The sequence below is a fragment of the Carassius carassius genome, chromosome 49 (genome assembly GCF_963082965.1).
Source record: "Carassius carassius chromosome 49, fCarCar2.1, whole genome shotgun sequence".
NCBI classification, from domain to species: Eukaryota; Metazoa; Chordata; class Actinopteri; order Cypriniformes; family Cyprinidae; genus Carassius; species Carassius carassius.
The window spans coordinates 14,340,934-14,358,988 of record NC_081803.1 but is presented as its reverse complement, the minus strand read 5'-3'; the positions used below and the strand labels follow the sequence as shown (position 1 = coordinate 14,358,988).

The following is an 18,055-nucleotide window of genomic DNA, read 5'->3' as shown; positions in this document are numbered from 1 at the left end:
TTTTTTCTTTACTGTAGACAAAAACAGGCTTCCATGGTTCCCTACCAATAAGCTTTAGGCTAAACTAACCATGGTGCACATAACCTTTAAAATTAGTAAATTAAATTAAATTTAAATGTATGCATTTAGCAGACGCTTTTATCCAAAGCGACTTACAGTGCATTCAGGCTATCAATTTTTACCTATCATGTGTTCCCGGGGAATCGAACCCCCAACCTTGCGCTTGATAACGCAATGCTCTACCAATTGAGCTACAGGAACACAGTAGTCCTCAGATAACTACTAGACTAGACTACTAGAGTCTGAAACACTCAGTACTCAGCTGGCACAGCCGGCATGTTGATTAGAGCTAAACTTCAGCAGTCTACCCTTTCTTTCATCTCTGTCTCAGCCTACGTGTGAGGAGGAAGTTCAGAGAAGTTTGTGAGCATTATGTTTTGCCTCAAGTCTGTGCTTCACAGCTAGAGCGAACAAATCAAGGCCGAGCCCAGCGTGAGCGAAAGTACTTGCATATGAGGGCAGTTGGCTGTGAATCCTTGAAGCCGTGTTGAGCCGAGTCTAAGTTTGTTCAATCTAGCTGTGAGGCAGTAGTTTTGAAACCAAGCCGGAGCTGAAAAAGGCTGACTGTGCTGCCCGTGCGTCTGCACACCGGTTTGGAACGTCTTCAAGGGAGTGTGGTCTGGCTGTCTGCCTCCATAGTGTCGGCTTGTGGTCTCCCATGGGAGTACGAACTTTTTCAAAACCTTAAAACCCATTCATTCACATCAAAGGCTTGGGCTAAAGGAGCACATTAACGTTGAAATAATCACTTGAGTGAATTCTGCACGGTGCAGGTGGCTTTCTTTGAGGTCAGAATCGGTCGATATGTGTTCAAGCTTAACAAACTACCATTCAAAGGATATTTCCATGTATCTGTCCATGTAAAGGTATTACTTTGGATTAGTATTACTAAGTGCTCACAAAACTGACTGTGAAGACTTTCTGACAACCATTTAAGATCAGGGCGCAACAATAAGGATTCTTTGTAACACTATATTCTGCTTTTCACAGCAATGCATTTATATGATTAATTTAATGTTAAATTAATTGCCTACATAAAACTGAATTTTTATCTGCTTTTCAGAAGAATGGTTCTATTTTTAAGTTAATGTTAAATAATAGTAAATAAATTACCAAAAAAAGATAGATTTCAGAAAAAAAAAACATCTTTATTATATTATTATTATTTTTGTCTTATTGTTTGTAAATGCAATTGGGAATTAATATAAAGCTACTTTATACTACTATATATTTGAATATCAATTAAAATTATCTATAAAATACATTTTTCTAAAAAGCTGAAAAATGTGTAAGTTATATATTATTAAACAAAATATATGTAAAGATTTCTGAAGTTTTTTTTATTTTCAGTAATAGCTGGAAATTGTAAAACTACAATGTAACTGAAAGCTATGGATTTATTCCTACTTTTTGTTGGAAAATGATTGCATGTGGTGCGAAACTTAACTGATTTGTTGTGACGAAGGCTAGTCATTCTCTCGAAAATATGGCAAAACGTAATCTGTGTTAGCTAAATCAGCAGAAATCAGATTCCAAATGCAAGGAATTTGCAAATGTAAAATATACCAGGCCTTTAGGTCAGGTGACATTTCTGTCAAAAGGCCTAAAAGAAAATCTCTCATTCTCGGGTCATTCTTATTGTTGAGCCCTGGAGATGATTGGACAATTGACAGCAGAAGTTTAGGGTTTGGTCTTACTTTATTTCTATCTTCCGCCACTTGTTTTCCAACAGAGAACCCAGGCCAGAACCTGAACAGAGTGTTTCAGGATGTTCCGAAGCGAAGAACCGGCTCGGAAGGCTCCACGCGGCCAGGTCTGTCTCACGCCTCCCCTCTCGTGTTACGGGTTTCTCCAGTGTCAGAACCGCTGTGTCTTGTATGTTTTTGTTGTGCTGGTCTGTTTCTTCTCAATCTCTGGCCTGGAATCTGTTGCAAAACAAGTGAGTGAGACGGACAGGGCTGGAAGAGGTGTGAGCTGAATTTAAAAAGATCTCGTTCAGACTGTCAGAAGACAGCTGTTTACAATAAATGCTACACCTTTGACTTCACAGATTAGTTTCAAACTCTGAAAAAAAAACTGTGTGTGAGTGTTATCATGTCTGATTCAGTGTTACTTTCCATCACGGAGGTCCTTGAGAAGTCTGTCCTGTTATTTCATGGTCAGCTTGTGTGTGTGTGTGTGTGTGTGTGTGTGTGTGCGGCAGAATCCTTCAGGCACATCAACAGTGCCACCACATTACAACTGGTGGTTGAGTCTCCCCCAGGGTGGCGCTGTGGGTGGCTAGCCACCCCTGTGTGTGTGTGAGAGAGAGAGAGAGAGAGAGAGAGGGCGAGAGAGCATTACATCCACCTCACACACGTCCAGCTGCTCTCCTCACACAGTGACTCTGACCTTGCCCTGCTGCCCACTGCTCATCGGGCACTTTCCCTCTTCCACTTTTTCCCTCTCTCACTCTCTCCATATTTATTATTATTGCACCGGCCTGTCTAATGATATTTCCACACAAGCTCTGTTGTTTCTCATGGATTTTATGCAAATCTTACCGTCTCTTTGTTGTGGAGGACAGGAAAAGGTTTCAATCCTTGCACAGGAACTGCAGCTTTAGCCACGGGCAGCACAAGTGCTGATACACAATATTTTAGATGGTTTTTTAGTTTTGTGCCTTTGAGTTTGGTTGCAGGATTGCAATTTCAGAAAATAAAAAAATGCCAGGCTTATTTTAGCGTATCGGATAGTTTGTTGTTTAGAATAAGCTTGTGTTTGCATCTGTTTGAACTCTTGCTTTGTCATGCAGAAATAGCAACAGTTTAAAGATTGTATAGGTGGCCCAGGACCACAAAACCAGTCACAAGGGTCAGTTTTTCAAAATTAAGATTTATATATCATCTGAAAGCTCCATTGATACATGGTTTGTTTTTATAGGAAAATATTTGGCCGAGATACAACTTTTTGAAAATCTGGAATCTGAGGGTGCAAAAAAATCTAAATGCTGAGAAAATCACTTTTAAAGTTGTCCAGATGAAGTTCTTAGCAATGCATATCAAAAAATAAGTTTTGATATATTTACAGTAGGAAATGTACAAAATATCTTCATGGAACATGATCTTTACTCAATATCCTAATTATTTTTGGCATAAAATAAAAATCTATATTTTTGACCCATACAATGTATTATTGGCTATTGCTACAAATATACCCCAGCGACTTAAGACTGGTTTTGTGTCACATATTTCAAGACAAAACAGAACTATATGTTTTTACACATGAGGTGTCACTCACAGCTACATGTCCTTCTCGTGTCTTCACAGGTAACATCACCACACGGATCCGCACGCCTGAGACCGGCTCCGATGAAGCCATCAAGTCCATCTTGGAACAGGCAAAGAGAGAGTTGCAAGTGCAGAAAGCAGGTGAGTCTTTTTCTGTCATCAAGAAATCAAGGAATGATCAAGGCATTCACATGTGTTCTCCACTTCCCCACAATCAGTTAGCTTTACTTCCTGTAGGATAGTTAGGTCACTGTCGCCACCTGAATACCATCATTCTTGCATTCACTTTTTCTAATTGAGTCAACAAGTTTTCTGTTGTAGAATTGATTGTGGTGGCATCATACTAACATAGTATTATGCATAATATAGCATAATAGCATATAACTAGCATAATATTACTGTTTTACTATAGTATTGATCAAGTAAATGTAGAGAGACAGACTTCATAAACTTATTAACCCCAAACCTTTGAATAATAGTGTATTTTGGCTAAAACTGTAATTGCAATGCAGATTTTTTAACAAGCACTGTCTAAAACAAATGATTATATCAGTCAATAACATACTGAGTCGTATCCCCCCTGTTTTTGAGTGTTTAAATTCCCTCCTTTACCTTTTCCTGTCCAAGCTTGTGTAACGGAATTAAACTAACTGTCTCTTCCCCACCTGCCACTGCAGACGGTGTGGGGGAGAGGCATCGGCGATCAGGTTACCACAGAGGGTCGGGCAGCTATTTCCAAATATATGCACACAGTCTAAGACTTGGTGAGGTTTTGTGCTGTCTGTTGAAAGTTTCCCCCAAGATTTCCCCCCATACCAAGAGCGCTACAGCTTTAAATGAACTTCTCATTGTCATAAATCAGTCTGAGCCATGGAGATTTGTACCAATGAGCGATGTGTGGTTTATGTATTAACATCAACAAAAAAAAATTATTAAAAAAACCTATATACACGTTGAGAAATCTTTTACGGTGTAACTCACAGAAAACAGACGTCTTTGTTTAACTTTATTTTTTGAAACTAAAATATATAATATTTGTAAACTATGTCACATTAAACTCCAAATTTATTCTGAAATATTATTGGGTAGCATAGGGCAGCAATCTGTTATTGGCACTTTTTAAAGGAAAAAAAATTCTGTCATCATTTACTCACCCTCATGTTTTTGCCAAACTGTATGACATTCATTCTTCTGTGGAACACAAAACACAAAAAAAGATGTTTTGGAGAATGTTGGCGCTGCTCAATTCCATACTTTAGAAGTATGTGATTAGGGGTTTTCAAGCTCCAAAAATGATGGAAAACTCCACAAGAGTTTAATAACAGTAGTCTTTACAACAAATTTGTGCAAAAAGACCAATATTTAGTCAATTTGTTGTACTCTTGTTCTTTTTGAAGCTTAACATCTTGTGGTCACTGTATCTTTTAATTGTTCCACCGAAGAAAGTTTGGAAAGGGTTTGGAAAACATGAGGATGAGAAAATAATGCCAGAATTAAACATTTTCCCTTTTATGAGTAATAATATGGTGATTTATTGATAAAACCGATTGTGACCACTTACATGTTCTCCTCTGTTCCTGCAGTTGAGAGTTCTCAGCCTCCGTCCTCCTCCAGCAGCTCCGACGAGAACATTCGTTCCATCCTTGAGCAGGCTCGGAGGGAGATGGAGGCCCAGCAGGTGGCTCTGGAGCCTGTACTGAAGGCCAACTCTATGGCCCCGACCGATCTCTCGCTCCTGGGCTCCCCGCTCTCCACCCTCCCATACACCCCTATTGCTCAGTCTCTGAAGAAGCCCTCCACCTCTCCTCTCTTGGACTTCCACAGTGGAGTGAAGAAGGAGATGGGTGAGGTGGCCGTCTCAGATGTGGGGGTGGATGGTGTGCCCAAGCTCGGACGTCTCTCTGAGAGTGGAGGAGGTTTAGGTGGGGGTTCTTGGAGGGAGCACTGGTGGAGCACAGGTCTCTCTGAGCGTCGCGGAACTGGGCAGCCCTCTGTTAGTGAAGATGCACACAGCCAAGAGGATAGCAAGGAGGTATAATGCATTATTAATACATTTTGATGCCACATATCCCCATATACCCACAGTATACCTCTAGTATATATCCCTTACAATTGAATCTCTTTCTAAATGTTACTGTAGAATTTATTTATTTTGATTAGTTTCTTTTTTTTATATTAATTAAATATTAAATCATAAACAGTAATAAAATATTTATATTAAGCTTTAATTTATTTCAGTTTTCATTTTAGTAATTCTACTGCAAATTCAGCTTATTTTATTTTACTTTTTTGCAAAGGCAATTTTTTTTTCATGTAATATTTATATTTTAAATGATTTTTACATTTTACAATTACATTTTATTAAAACTATTTTAATAGTTTTAGTTAACAATAACAATACTGTTAATAAGTTGACACTATATTTTTTATCTATGCAAGAAAGAACAATGAAGCTGTAATGGAATAATGATGAATTTAGTATTTTATTTATAAATACCCTTGGGCACCCTGCAAAATCCTTCATCCTAGCAACTGCACAACAATATGCTAGCAACCACCTAAACATCTATTGCATAAAGAGAATACCATTTCATTCATAAGCGCTATGTTTACTTTATATCAGTCCAGTCAGAATATTCTCACCCTTGCATACTAGAAAAGCCCACTTCCTCCTCCTTAAGCCAAACGCAGTTTCCTCATATGGCTAACCCCAACTTTTGCTCTTTGTCCCAACCAGAAGCTCCCTCGGCTGGGCAGCACTGCGCCCGTGGCTCCTGCTTCCTCTCTGGATTACTGGAAAGACTGGCCAAGCTCAGAGTCCCCATACTCTCAGAGCTCAGAGCTGAGTCTGCAGATGCCCAGCGGCAGCGAGACCCCTCAGAGCAGTCCACTGCCATCCTCCTCGCCTTTACTGTCCCTCCCCAAAGTCGCCAAACCTGTGGTGCCCCCGCTTACACCTGAGCAGTACGAGTACTACATGTACCAGGAAGTGGACACTGTCGATCTCACACAGCAGGTCAAAGACAAACTAGCCAAGAATGGCATCTGCCAGCGAATCTTTGGCGAGAAGGTCAGTGCTTTTCACATCAGATACGCTTCCACCGATTGCCCACTAAGAAATGATTTGAGCACTCGTGTGTTGGTTTCGTTTTAATACTTGCAAATTTATGAGTTTGTAATACCAGCTGCAACTTTCTTCTTATTGCATCACGAAATTTCTTTGTATTTGATTCAGGGCTGTTTTTCTCTGAATCTGATGTACCATATCTCCTGTGTGCGTGCCTGTGTGTGTTTGTGTGGGTTGCAGGTGCTAGGCCTCTCTCAGGGGAGCGTGAGCGACATGCTCTCTCGGCCAAAGCACTGGAGCAAGCTCACACAGAAAGGGAGAGAACCGTTTATACGCATGCAGTTATGGCTGAACGGAGAGCTGGGCCAGGCACTGCTGCCAATGCCTGGACAGACACAAGGTAACACCCCATCACTGTTTACCATCACACACTCAAATGTAGATGTCACTGAGTTTCATCTATACAGAGAAAAATGCATAGTGCCTCAAGACGGATGTGAAAGCTTCTCATTTCTGATGTGGCTTTGGTTTCTCGGTTTCACTCCTCGCATCCTGAGCTGCCATCAAAGCCACCATTCATTCGGCTTTCTTATCACTTGGCATGGGCGTTCGAGAATGCAAAACTCTCCCTCCTATCTCTTTTTCACCAATCGCATCCGCTTCTCCTCGCCAAAACTAGATTATTCTCAAATATCTAACACTGAAAATATCACAAGATATCCATTTTTTGAAGATCCAGTCAATTCTGGATTGAGAATCTTGTTTCATTCTGAAAGGTTTCATTTTGACTTTAATGGATGACTTACAATATATGTCTGACTAATATAGCGCACTCTGAGATGCAGTTCAAGAAGAAAATCAAAATTTCCTGAAAATATTAATGGCTGCATTACTTTAATAGTTTGACAGATACTGATTTAGCCAAGCTTGAATAAATGACCGAAGGCAAAACAAATCTTAGTGTAGTTCAGCCAGCTGTTCCTCGCTCAGCCTTACCGGTGGGAGAATTGAAATTACTCATGACTAAATGGATACAGGATCATACTGTTGACCCACTTTTAATGTGTAATCGTTATACTAGGACAACAGTGTTCTGGTGATCGATCTGAGATGTTTATTAAAGCGCTATGTTATTATTAGCAGTCATACTTAGGGTTAAAGATTTGAACAAGCCCCTAAACCTAAGTAGCACACCTCGGTGTGTTTTATTCCATGTTGCTTGTACTATGGATGTGTATATCTAAAATTTTGAGTTATGGATGTAAAAATCTAGTTTTTATTTTGCAGTTCAAGGCCTTTTTAAACCCCGTTATGCATTTATTAGCAGTCATCAATTTTTATATTTCCATTGACCTGGATTTCAAGGAAAGGCATTGGGGGGTTGGGTTAAATCGGTGCAGTGTGGATGGGGAGGGGGGTTTGTCTCACAGGGGCCATCCAGAAAAGGCCCCCTGGGCTTTCTCAAGGGCCTCCTTGAGCTGTTGTAATCAATTAGCCCATCAGCACCAGGATATATGATAATTACCCGCCTCTCCTCCTTTGTGACTGGCTGCCGAGCGCACCATCATGCTCCAGTGGCTGATTAATATGCAAATAATCAGCCGATGGAATGATAAATGGGAGTCAAGCTGTGCGTGTGAGTGCGAGGCCGATTATGATGAATAGCACTTGCTTGCTGTCCTACTTAAAAAAGCCTTTCTCTGTCATTTTTACCACAAATTAAGCCAAGTAATATATATATTATAGCTGTGAGTTCAGCTGGAGATGCAATAGGCGGGGATAAAAAGGAATAGGAAATGGTCAACTTTGGAAACGAGGCTGTTAGATTAAACAGAAATGTAAATGCCACACCATTTTCTTGTTTAATGTAAACTATAAACTATGAATTTAAATTAACTTTGATATTTCGATGGATTTTATACACACACCGAGACAAAAATCTAAGAATATTTTATATTTGAAAATTAATGTTATTTTATTTTAATGTAATTTTTTATTTTTAGTTGTATTATATTGTAACATTATAATTATAACTGAATTATAACACTTTGTTCATTTTAAGGTATCCTTTTTAAATAAAAGTATTTTTTTTTTTTAAATTCTGACCCAAATTTTTGAACCATAATGTATATATTATATTATATTTTATTATATTATATTATAAAAGCTCTGGGTTTTTTCCCTTGAAATTGTGATTTTTTTTATTTTTTTCTTTCATATTTGATTAACTATATTAACCTTGGTATAAGTATATATGTTTACACACACATTTATGTGGTGATGTGCCAGTGTGGGTCGAAAGTGTGTTTAAATGAACTGGCCAGGCTTGACCGATTTGGTAGATAATCTGAACAGCAGGCACCATAATGGCTCGAGCTTTAGACGTCTGTAATGGGTTTCTTTCTTCCAGCTGCCCTGTTCTGTGCCTCACAGCTTTCAGCATGGAGCACTTAGCACTGAGCTAATGCACCTCAGCAAAAAACAAAACAAAAAAAAAACCTGCAAATGGTGGCAGGGCACAAGAAAGAGGCCTGTGTGGATTTAAAACAGGACATTTCTGATGACCGCGATTGATTTAGGTCAACCGATTGGTATATGCTGATTTATAGACAGAAGGGTTCCTGTTATTGCTTAAAAAACAAAATGTAATGAAACTTGTCATCATTTACTCACCCTCAAGTCTAGCCAAACCAGTATGACTGACTTTCTTTTGTCTGCACATTCACTGTAACTGCACAGAAAATCGTTACATTCTTCAAAATTTTACTCTAAAGGCACTGAAGAATGAAAGTCATACAGGTTTGGAATGACATGGAGCTGAGTAAATAATTTTTTAATTTTGGGGGGTGAATGGTCTCTTTCACATAAACCATGTTGGAAAATTAAAGGAAAGAAAAGGAACTCACTAAAGGTTGAAAAAAGAAGTCTAAAATCCTAAATGGATAGATGTTACAACACTACACAAGGTTCTTCCTGTTCGCTGTCTGTTGTCCTCTAGCAAGTGTCCTGTATATTACCTGTCCTTACTGACCCTCATTAGGACGACACACTCAACCGGGCTAAAACAAGCTCTCCTCCAGGGTGTGTGTGTGTGTGTGTATGCATAGGTAGGTGTGTGAGTGTGTGTGAGTTGAAGAGCACTCCATGACCCCTCATCAGTCTCTGCAGATCCTCTCCTCTGAATGTCAGTCCGTCCTTGTGATCGTCCAATCAGACACAGTTAAGATTTGACTGCACTGTAGTTTGAGCTTAGAATGCCTCAATCAGATGTTTTCGGACCTGTTCAGTTTAAACCTGTTGTGCACGTATGAGACGCAATCCCATCGTGCTTCAGAATTAGGGCCAGAAAGATGTAGGCTTTCATGTTTATTCTCGTTTTTTGAAAGAATTCTCACCAAGGCTGCACTTATTTAGTCAAAAATACAATAAAAACAGTAATATTGTGAAATATCATTACAACTAAAAATAACTTTTTTTTTTAAAATAAATTTTAAAATGTAATTTATTTCTGTGATGGCAAAGCTGAGTTAAAAAATGTACATTACAAATGCCTTTACTGTCACTTTTAAGCAATTGAATATGTCCTTGTTGAATAAAGTATTCATTTCTTTAAAGTCCTCCTTTAACATTAGACCACGCTGAAGTTTGAGGTTTGAGAATGTCTTGATTGGATGTTTTTGGACCTGTTCGGTTTAAACTTGTGTGTGTATGAGATTCAATCCCATCATGCATCAAAATTAGGGCTGGACAGATGTAGGCTTTCACGTTTGTGCTGCTTATTCCAGCTCTGTTTGTGTGTGTGTGCTCGGCCACACACATAGCTGCATTAACCAGCTGTGTGTCCAGATGTGGCCGCCCCTCCCGTCCTCTTTATCACACGCATACACACTGGTTACTTGCAGCATGTCACAGGAACATCCTGTCATTCCCGCTCATGTCCCTAAAACACCTCCTACCTCCCTCGCTCTCCTCCCACACACACACACACACACACACACACACACACACACACACACACACAGACCATGCCGCCAGTCAAACTGTCACCAGGCTGTGCGTGGTCTTGCTGCAGATCTGATATGACTGCCTGCTCCTCGCCTTGAGCGCCCTGCTCTCTGTTCGCCGTGTCCCCAAGCTCGGCATGCAGCTAATCCAAACTGACGCTTCCTCTCGATGCTCTCTTCACCACCAGCACTGCACTGCACTGCCACAGCAAACGAATCAGAGAATCCAGCTGAAATAGAGGGGCAGAGGAAGATGGGAAATGAAAGAAAAGAGTATTGGAGAGAGTGTTCGGTTCTCAATGTCGGCGTATAAAAGAATAATTCACTCAAAATTAAAATTCTGTCATTATTAAGTTGCTCTTATTTCATGGCATACACAGTTGACTTTGTATTTTCAAAAATAAAACACACTTTCTTTGTTTGTGGATGAGACCAGAATTTAAGCTCTCAAATTTCTAGAAATCTTTTTTTTTTTTTTTTTTTTTTTATGGTTGTGTTTGTCTGATTGCACATTTATATACAAAATATAAAAAAATTAAGTTTTAAAATGTAAACACTTTAATTAAACAAAGCAAGTATGTGTGTGTGTGTGTATATATATATATATATATATATATATATATATAGAGAGAGAGAGAGAGAGAGAGAGAGAGAGAGAGAGAGAGAGAATAATTTTTACATTTTAAAATATTATTAGTTTTTTTTAAATGTAATTTATTTCTGTGATTTATTCCTTTTCCTTCTGAAATAATTCTAATATGCTGATTTGGTGCTCCAAAATTTTTTTATTACTGCTGTCAATTATTATCAAAACAGTTTTGCTGCTTGATATTTTTGTGGAAACTGATCATTTTTTTCCCTCTGTTCTTTAATGAATAGAAAGTAAAATCAGCATTTATTTCAAATAGAAATTTAGTAACAATATTAATGTCTTAACTGTCACTTTTGATCAATTTAGTGCATCCTTGCTGAAATAAAGCATTAATTAAAAAATAAGAAATTGTACTCCTTTAAACAACAGTGTAAATTCAGCCTTGTAGCTTGGAGAGTCTTCCAAACAATTTAAATTTTTGGATGAACTATAACTTTAAACCCAGAAATAAGCATTATTGGAGAATCTACCTTGGTATAGACCTTATTAATTCACAGAACACCAAATGTGCTTGTCTCTCTTACTGGTTAATTTAATTGTCTTATTATGCTTCAAGAGAAGCTGTGACTTGGCATAACATGATGCATCTGTCACTGTCCATCACTTCCTGTTGCTGAGCAGGAAGACCTTGGTTAGGGTTAAGGTTTCACTGGCTACTTGCTCCATATTTAGATCGATCTTTATTCAGGCCTTCTGTCGATAAGTAATGCTCAGCCAACGGACGAGATCACGTGCTGCATTGGCTCTACATTTTAATTCTGTTCCTCTCGTTTCCATAGAGATTACTCCGAAGACCTCAGCCAGCTGCAGTCCTGCCCCAGAATCCCCTCTGAGTTCGGCTGAAGAGTCGGTTAAAAGCCAGCAGGAGGAGCAGATGTGCCAAGCGTCCATCCAGGAGCCCAGCGAAACTTCCGAGTCCCAGCCCGGCACACCTCTACCGTTACCTCTGCCGGGACACGCGGGTCTCAGCATACAAGAGATGGTAGCAATGTCGCCCGAGTTGGACACCTACGCCATCACTAAGAAAGTGAAAGAAGTTCTAACAGATAACAACCTTGGTGAGTGTGTTAAGAAAACTGTAATAGTGCAGTAATACCATACCCATGATTTCTGTGACTGATGAGCAGTAGTAGTTACCTACGTTATAAAAATGGTCATTGTTGACTAGTGGAGAATTCTACAGTTTTTACTGTTGTTTTGGGTATATTTTTGATGCTGTGTTTTGTTCATTTAATTTGTGGAAACTCTAAATGAACTGCTTTACTTGAATGAATCTGGCTTCTGAATGCTACCCTCTATTATTCCATCAATTTGACTCATTATTAGAGACAATAGTATTTTGTCCTAGAGAGACAATGCATATAATAATGTCTCTCCACATGAGAGGACAGGTGGAGGACAGGTTGGACCTGCTTTAGCTCTTAATGGCCGTCCACTACAACTGTCTCAATGTCCCTGCCATAATTAATGAGAGGTTGAACGAGCGTGTCACGCTGGACACTACTTTCCCCTTTACTGGTTGTTTTAACTCGCACCAACCGTCGTTCTCATGTTCAAAAGAGAATTGGCCGAAAACACCAGTGTTTTGTCTTTGTGAACTTTGTGCTCACACTTTCTTCTTTTAAAGTCATGTAATCACACACAAAATAACAAAGGAGAACACGGATATATCGCACAGATGATACCTCATCGTGATACTGTGACTGTTTCTTTCATCTCCCAGATTCTCATTTCCCGACGATTTTTGTCTCGGGAGCAGCAAAGATTAGTTGTTCTCTGTAGTGGTATCGACCTGTATGGAGTGCAGAATGTAAAGACAGCTGTGTTGATACGAGTCTGTGGGGAGAGAAAGAAATAATCTTCTGGGATCGCAGGCTTTTGTTTTACTCTGGGGGACATTTCCTTTTTGAACGTAGATGGATCTCGGTTATTGTCAAGAGGATTCAGGTGCCTTTTATTTCGAGTGAAAAAAAAAACAAAAACATTGAGAGCTTAAGCGGCTGTTGAAAACCGTTTGAAAGCACCTTGTCTTAAAGGTGGAGGTTAAAAGCAAAATCAGCAGAGCTAGTTTGATCAAACTTTGATGTCATAGCACAATAAAAACATGTTCTCACACACTCTTTATTTATTTATTTTTTAATATTAATATCGGGCCAGAATAAATGAAATGTATATACAGTGGCCTCAAAACAGGTATAACAAAATATCAAACCCAAGTGGCATTTTGGCAGCATGCTCATATGAAGGTTTCTTGATGAATGGAATTGTTTGTGAACGCAAATTAAAAGTGCCTTTACTTTAAAGGTGGGGTAAGTGATTTCTGGAAGCTAATGTTGACATTTGAAATCAACAGAACAAACACGCCCCTACCCCAAAAGGGTCTTGTCCCTATTTTGATAGCTCCGCCCCACACATGCATACTGCTTCTGCATTCTATTTATGACGTATTGACACAAATTTCAATTGATTTTCAATGGTCGCTTTGTCGCGTCTAATGTAAAAGACTTTAGCTGTTGCGGCGCAGACGCGGTGTTACTCACCTATCGAGAAGAAACAAAGGAACCTCAGCATCCAATCGCATCGGCCTTCCGCTCCTTGAGTTCTCTCCAGCGCTGGAAAGCTGATCCGATATTTACATAGGTCCTAATTCTTGCCCTAAGCCTTCTTTTATTCTGTAGACTTTTTTCTCTTGGTTTTTTTAACCGGCTCGCTAATGTCCATCCTGTGCCCTAAAGGCTCTCTTCTCCACATCATGATTAGACCCTCCCCTTACTGCTGATTGGCTACAAGTTTGTTTTGCTAGTCGGCCCAAATCCATTTTCTAAAGCATTTTTTTTTAATTGCTTAAAGAAAGTTAAAGAGTGTTCCTAAATTGTATTTATTTATTAATAATAGTTATAATAATATTGGCCCAAAATAAATAAAAGCCATCTACAGTGGCCTCCAAACGTATCAAAAATGACTCAAATCTAACCAAGTTTAAATAGCACAAAATACTTCAAGTAAAATGTTTCTCAAAAATAAGTTTGTTAATAATAAAACAGTATATTGTTTAATATTAAGACAAGTATTTGTACAATTTCAGGTTGTCCACCGTTGAGTCATATATGAAGGTTTCTTGATAAATGTGATTGGTTTGCTCTACAGGCCAGCGTCTGTTTGGCGAGAGCATCTTGGGTTTGACGCAGGGCTCCGTGTCTGATCTGCTGGCCCGGCCCAAGCCCTGGCACAAGCTCAGCCTGAAGGGCCGAGAGCCGTTCGTACGCATGCAGCTGTGGCTAAACGACCCGCGGAACGTGGAGAAGCTCATGGACATGAAGCGCATGGAAAAGAAAGGTAATCTGCCTCCTCTGAAGGCATCTGCCGCTGTTTGGCCGCACACCAACTAACACCTGTTTGCAATTGTCTGTGTTGTTTCAGAATGTTTTTATTTCAGTGTTTATTAAAGTGCTTCACGATTTGTTCAGTGTCGACTTAGTTGGCAGGTCTTTTCAGGACATTTAAAAGATGGCTGTCTGGTGTGGAAATTTCTTGTTTTTGTTGTTGTTTTCACTTGATGATGGAGCTGTGTTGCAGCAGTTTGCCTGAAACATAGTGCTCATTTGGGTTATGTTTCCAGCTTCCTTTTGACCTCTTTTTTTCAATAACAAAGTGCTGATGCTCAATCTGGGCTGGTTCCATGTAAAGAAAAAGAAGCTTAGGGACGGATTTATTGGTTTTAGCCACTTTAAACCTGCTAGTTTCAAACCAGGAACTGCTAACATCAGTAGCCAATGTGAAGGATAATGTCCTCACCATATCCAGCCACATTCACACAAAACTAGATATTTGTCATTCTGCAAAACTATTTTGTCTACTGTAAAATCTTACATAATGTGTGTTTTTTTCCCTCTAAAATGATTTGAGGTATTATATTCAAATTGCTTCTTCCAATTGCATCAGCTTTTTGTGTCATAGAGGCACTAAATTAGACTTCAAAAGGTGTCGGTAGGATTTATTAATGTTTTTGAAAGAAGTCTCTAATGTTCATTGAGGCTACATTTATTTGATCAAAATACAGTAAGGCGCAGTAATATTGTGAAATTATAATTAAACTGTTTTCTATATTTGATATTTAGATTTTTGTTATTATAAAGCTGAGTTTTCAGCATCATTACTCCAGTCTTCAGTGTCACATGACCCTTCAGAAATCATTCTAATATACTGATTTGCTGCTCAAGAAACATTTCTCATTAGTATCAATGTTGTAAACAGTTGTGCTGCTAAAAATGTTTTTTCTTTTTCAGGATTAGTTATTTCAGGATTTTTTCATTTAAAGTTCAAACGTATCTAAAAATTCAAAAAATATTTTTTTTGTTTTAAAATAAAAAATCTTAATGAACCAAAACACATTCTTTATAAACATTATGCAATCTTTATAAGCAATTTAAATGTCTTTACTGTCACTTTCGATCCATGAATGCATCCTCGCTGAATAAAAATAATTATTTGAATAAGTATAAATACATTTACGTGACATTTTCGAATCTCCAACTAAAATTTGTAAACAAAGACCATTCCAGTAACAGAAAAAAGACAGCAACAGTTGTGTATTTACATGCACAGCCATCGCAGATCATCAGTACCTTGGTCATGTGTCCATATTTACATGCAGCACCTGCTTATTAAAAATTGTGTTTATCCAGTATTGATTCCAGTCGGCACAGGAGTTGCAGAAAACAATCTTTAAACTGCCTCTCATCAGCGTGCCTCTCTTTAATGTGAAGAGATGCGCGGGATGCCGGAGATAAGGCGGTCAGGCGGAGGGAGGCCTGATGGGCTGTTTGATTGCTCTTTTTTTCCCCTCTTTAAAAGCCCAGATGTGTCCTCTGGCTGCTCAATAGGCCGCACATGCTCTGTGAGGCCGCTCGTCGCTCGGCTGTCTGGATTGATGAGGGTGGGAGATGTCATTTCTGTGATCAGCTGTGACAGGCTGACGACTCTGTGAGGCTGGCTTACTTAAAGTCCACTGCACCCAGCGCCGGGCCTGTACGCCTGCGAGCTTGCAGCAGGCCAAGTGAACATTCCTGGAGTCATTAGGCCTGTTTAACACTCCTTTCAGGCTAAAAGTGACATTACTGGTGCTCCTTGGGTGACGATGACGATGATTGTTTTATTATGAGTCAGGCTTTGTGGTTTGTGTGCACGTGGAGCGGGCAAAACTCGAGGGGACCTCATCATTAGAGTGAAACTGGCTCCACCATTTACCCCTAAAGCTCACTGTGCACTTGCCAGGGACTGAAAGCAACAGATTTGCTGTCGTGTTCCCTCTCTCTGTTTTCGTCTCTCTCTCCGCCTTGCTGTCTTTTGCTCTAGCTTTTCAGAAAAGAGTATGAATTTGACCTCGAAGCTGGCTAGCGGCACGAAGCAAATTAGCCTTGCTTGGCCCTTGTTCTGAGAGTTTTGGCCACTAGCGGAATCTTTTACCATTGCTGTTACCGAAGGCTCCTCTTCAACAGACACTGAAGCGCAGCGGAAATCACAGAATTCACACACAGCTGTGTAGTTAGCTGCATTCTCATTTTTTAATCAGAAAAAGGATATTAATGTGCTTGCTCTGTCTGTGTTCATTTAAGAAAAAATAGAAAGACATTTATACTGATTGCTCAGTGTTATTATTACATGAAACTGTAAATCGTTCGAAGGAGAAGAAATTCTTGGTGTTTGGAGAATATTTGGTCCTAGTTGTGCCAGGAATTCAGATTTGCACTTCTCTGCCAAAATTTTTACTTTCACTAATACTTTTATTAATAATATTGTGAAATATTATTATAATTTAAACCAACTCAGTCCGGTTTTAATGTAAATATTAAATGTATTTTAAATGCAAAGCTGAATTTTCAGCAGCCATTACTTCAGTTTTCAGTACCACATGATCCTTCGGAAATCATTATAATATGCTCATTTAGTGCTCAAACATTATTACAGTATTATCAGTGTTGAAAAATATATTTCTTGACATTCGTTTCTTACAAAAATAACTGTTTCTGATTATCAGTAGTACAATATCTGGAATATTAACACAAATTTTTGAAAGCTATAAACTCAATACGTTTATAAGAAATGCCTTGTGTGTAATCTCCATTTTCATTGACACTCACTAGTACAAAATGTCATCTTATGTTCTGAAGGTTAATTATTTAAATGAACATAATTTGCTAAACATCACTGCTCAAAACATAAAAACCGACATAAATATGTACAACAAATGCAAAAAATCATCAAGGCATCTTTATAGTTTAGCCCTGATAAATCTCCCTTATATTGGATGATTTAATCATTATTTTAAAATTATTTTTGTAATGCTGATGTAGGAGTCAAACTTGGAAAGAAATTAAGATGCAATAATATTATTTGTAGTCAAAGACTGCCCCCTACTGACTAGAGAGAAATACAGCAATCATGCATTTTATTAACTGTAATTTAATCTACAGCATCAAACTAATACTGTTCAGTAGAAAGGAAAGACACTGAGGGGAACACATTGCCTCCCGTATTAAAAGTATTGGCAAATAATTATTTTATTTGCAGTTCAGTGAATCATGTGAAACATATTTCTTAGAACACATTTGCTTATTTGCATGGATGTTCTCTGATTGTATTTACAGCTGTTCTCCATATGTGTTTTACAGCCTACATGAAGAGGCGCCACAGCTCCATTGGTGAGAGTCATTTGCTGGAGAGTGGTCTATCAGGAAGTGACCTCACTCAGAGCGCCAGCCCCCAAAACCCCTCCCAGCAGCAGCAGCAGCAGCAACAACAGCAGCATCAGCCCCATCTGAAGAAACCCCGTGTGGTGCTGGCTCCAGAAGAGAAGGAAGCTCTGAAGAGAGCCTACCAGCAGAAGCCTTACCCCTCCCCTAAAACCATTGAGGAGTTAGCGAGCCAGCTCAACCTCAAAACCAGCACAGTCATCAACTGGTTCCACAACTACAGGTACTGAGGCGCTTTAACCCTTAAAGGG

At 39.0% G+C, this 18,055-nt stretch overlaps 1 protein-coding gene across 7 annotated transcripts in view; it reads left to right on the top strand.

Annotated features, from left to right (window-relative positions):
• The window catches only part of LOC132132644 (homeobox protein cut-like 1), a 107,515-nt gene that overhangs the window by 87,910 nt on the left and 1,550 nt on the right, over positions 1–18,055 (top strand). For 2 of the 7 annotated variants that reach the window (XM_059545090.1, XM_059545088.1), the window contains exons 16-24: positions 1,793–1,873; positions 3,369–3,470; positions 4,007–4,093; positions 4,913–5,361; positions 6,067–6,399; positions 6,637–6,796; positions 11,832–12,110; positions 14,200–14,388; positions 17,724–18,027. In XM_059545090.1, the coding sequence (XP_059401073.1) occupies positions 1,793–1,873; positions 3,369–3,470; positions 4,007–4,093; positions 4,913–5,361; positions 6,067–6,399; positions 6,637–6,796; positions 11,832–12,110; positions 14,200–14,388; positions 17,724–18,027 (1,984 nt within the window). The remainder of the gene's footprint in view (positions 1–1,792; positions 1,874–3,368; positions 3,471–4,006; positions 4,094–4,912; positions 5,362–6,066; positions 6,400–6,636; positions 6,797–11,831; positions 12,111–14,199; positions 14,389–17,723; positions 18,028–18,055) is intronic. The other 5 variants (XM_059545095.1, XM_059545091.1, XM_059545094.1 and 2 more) reach the window with 3 other exon arrangements.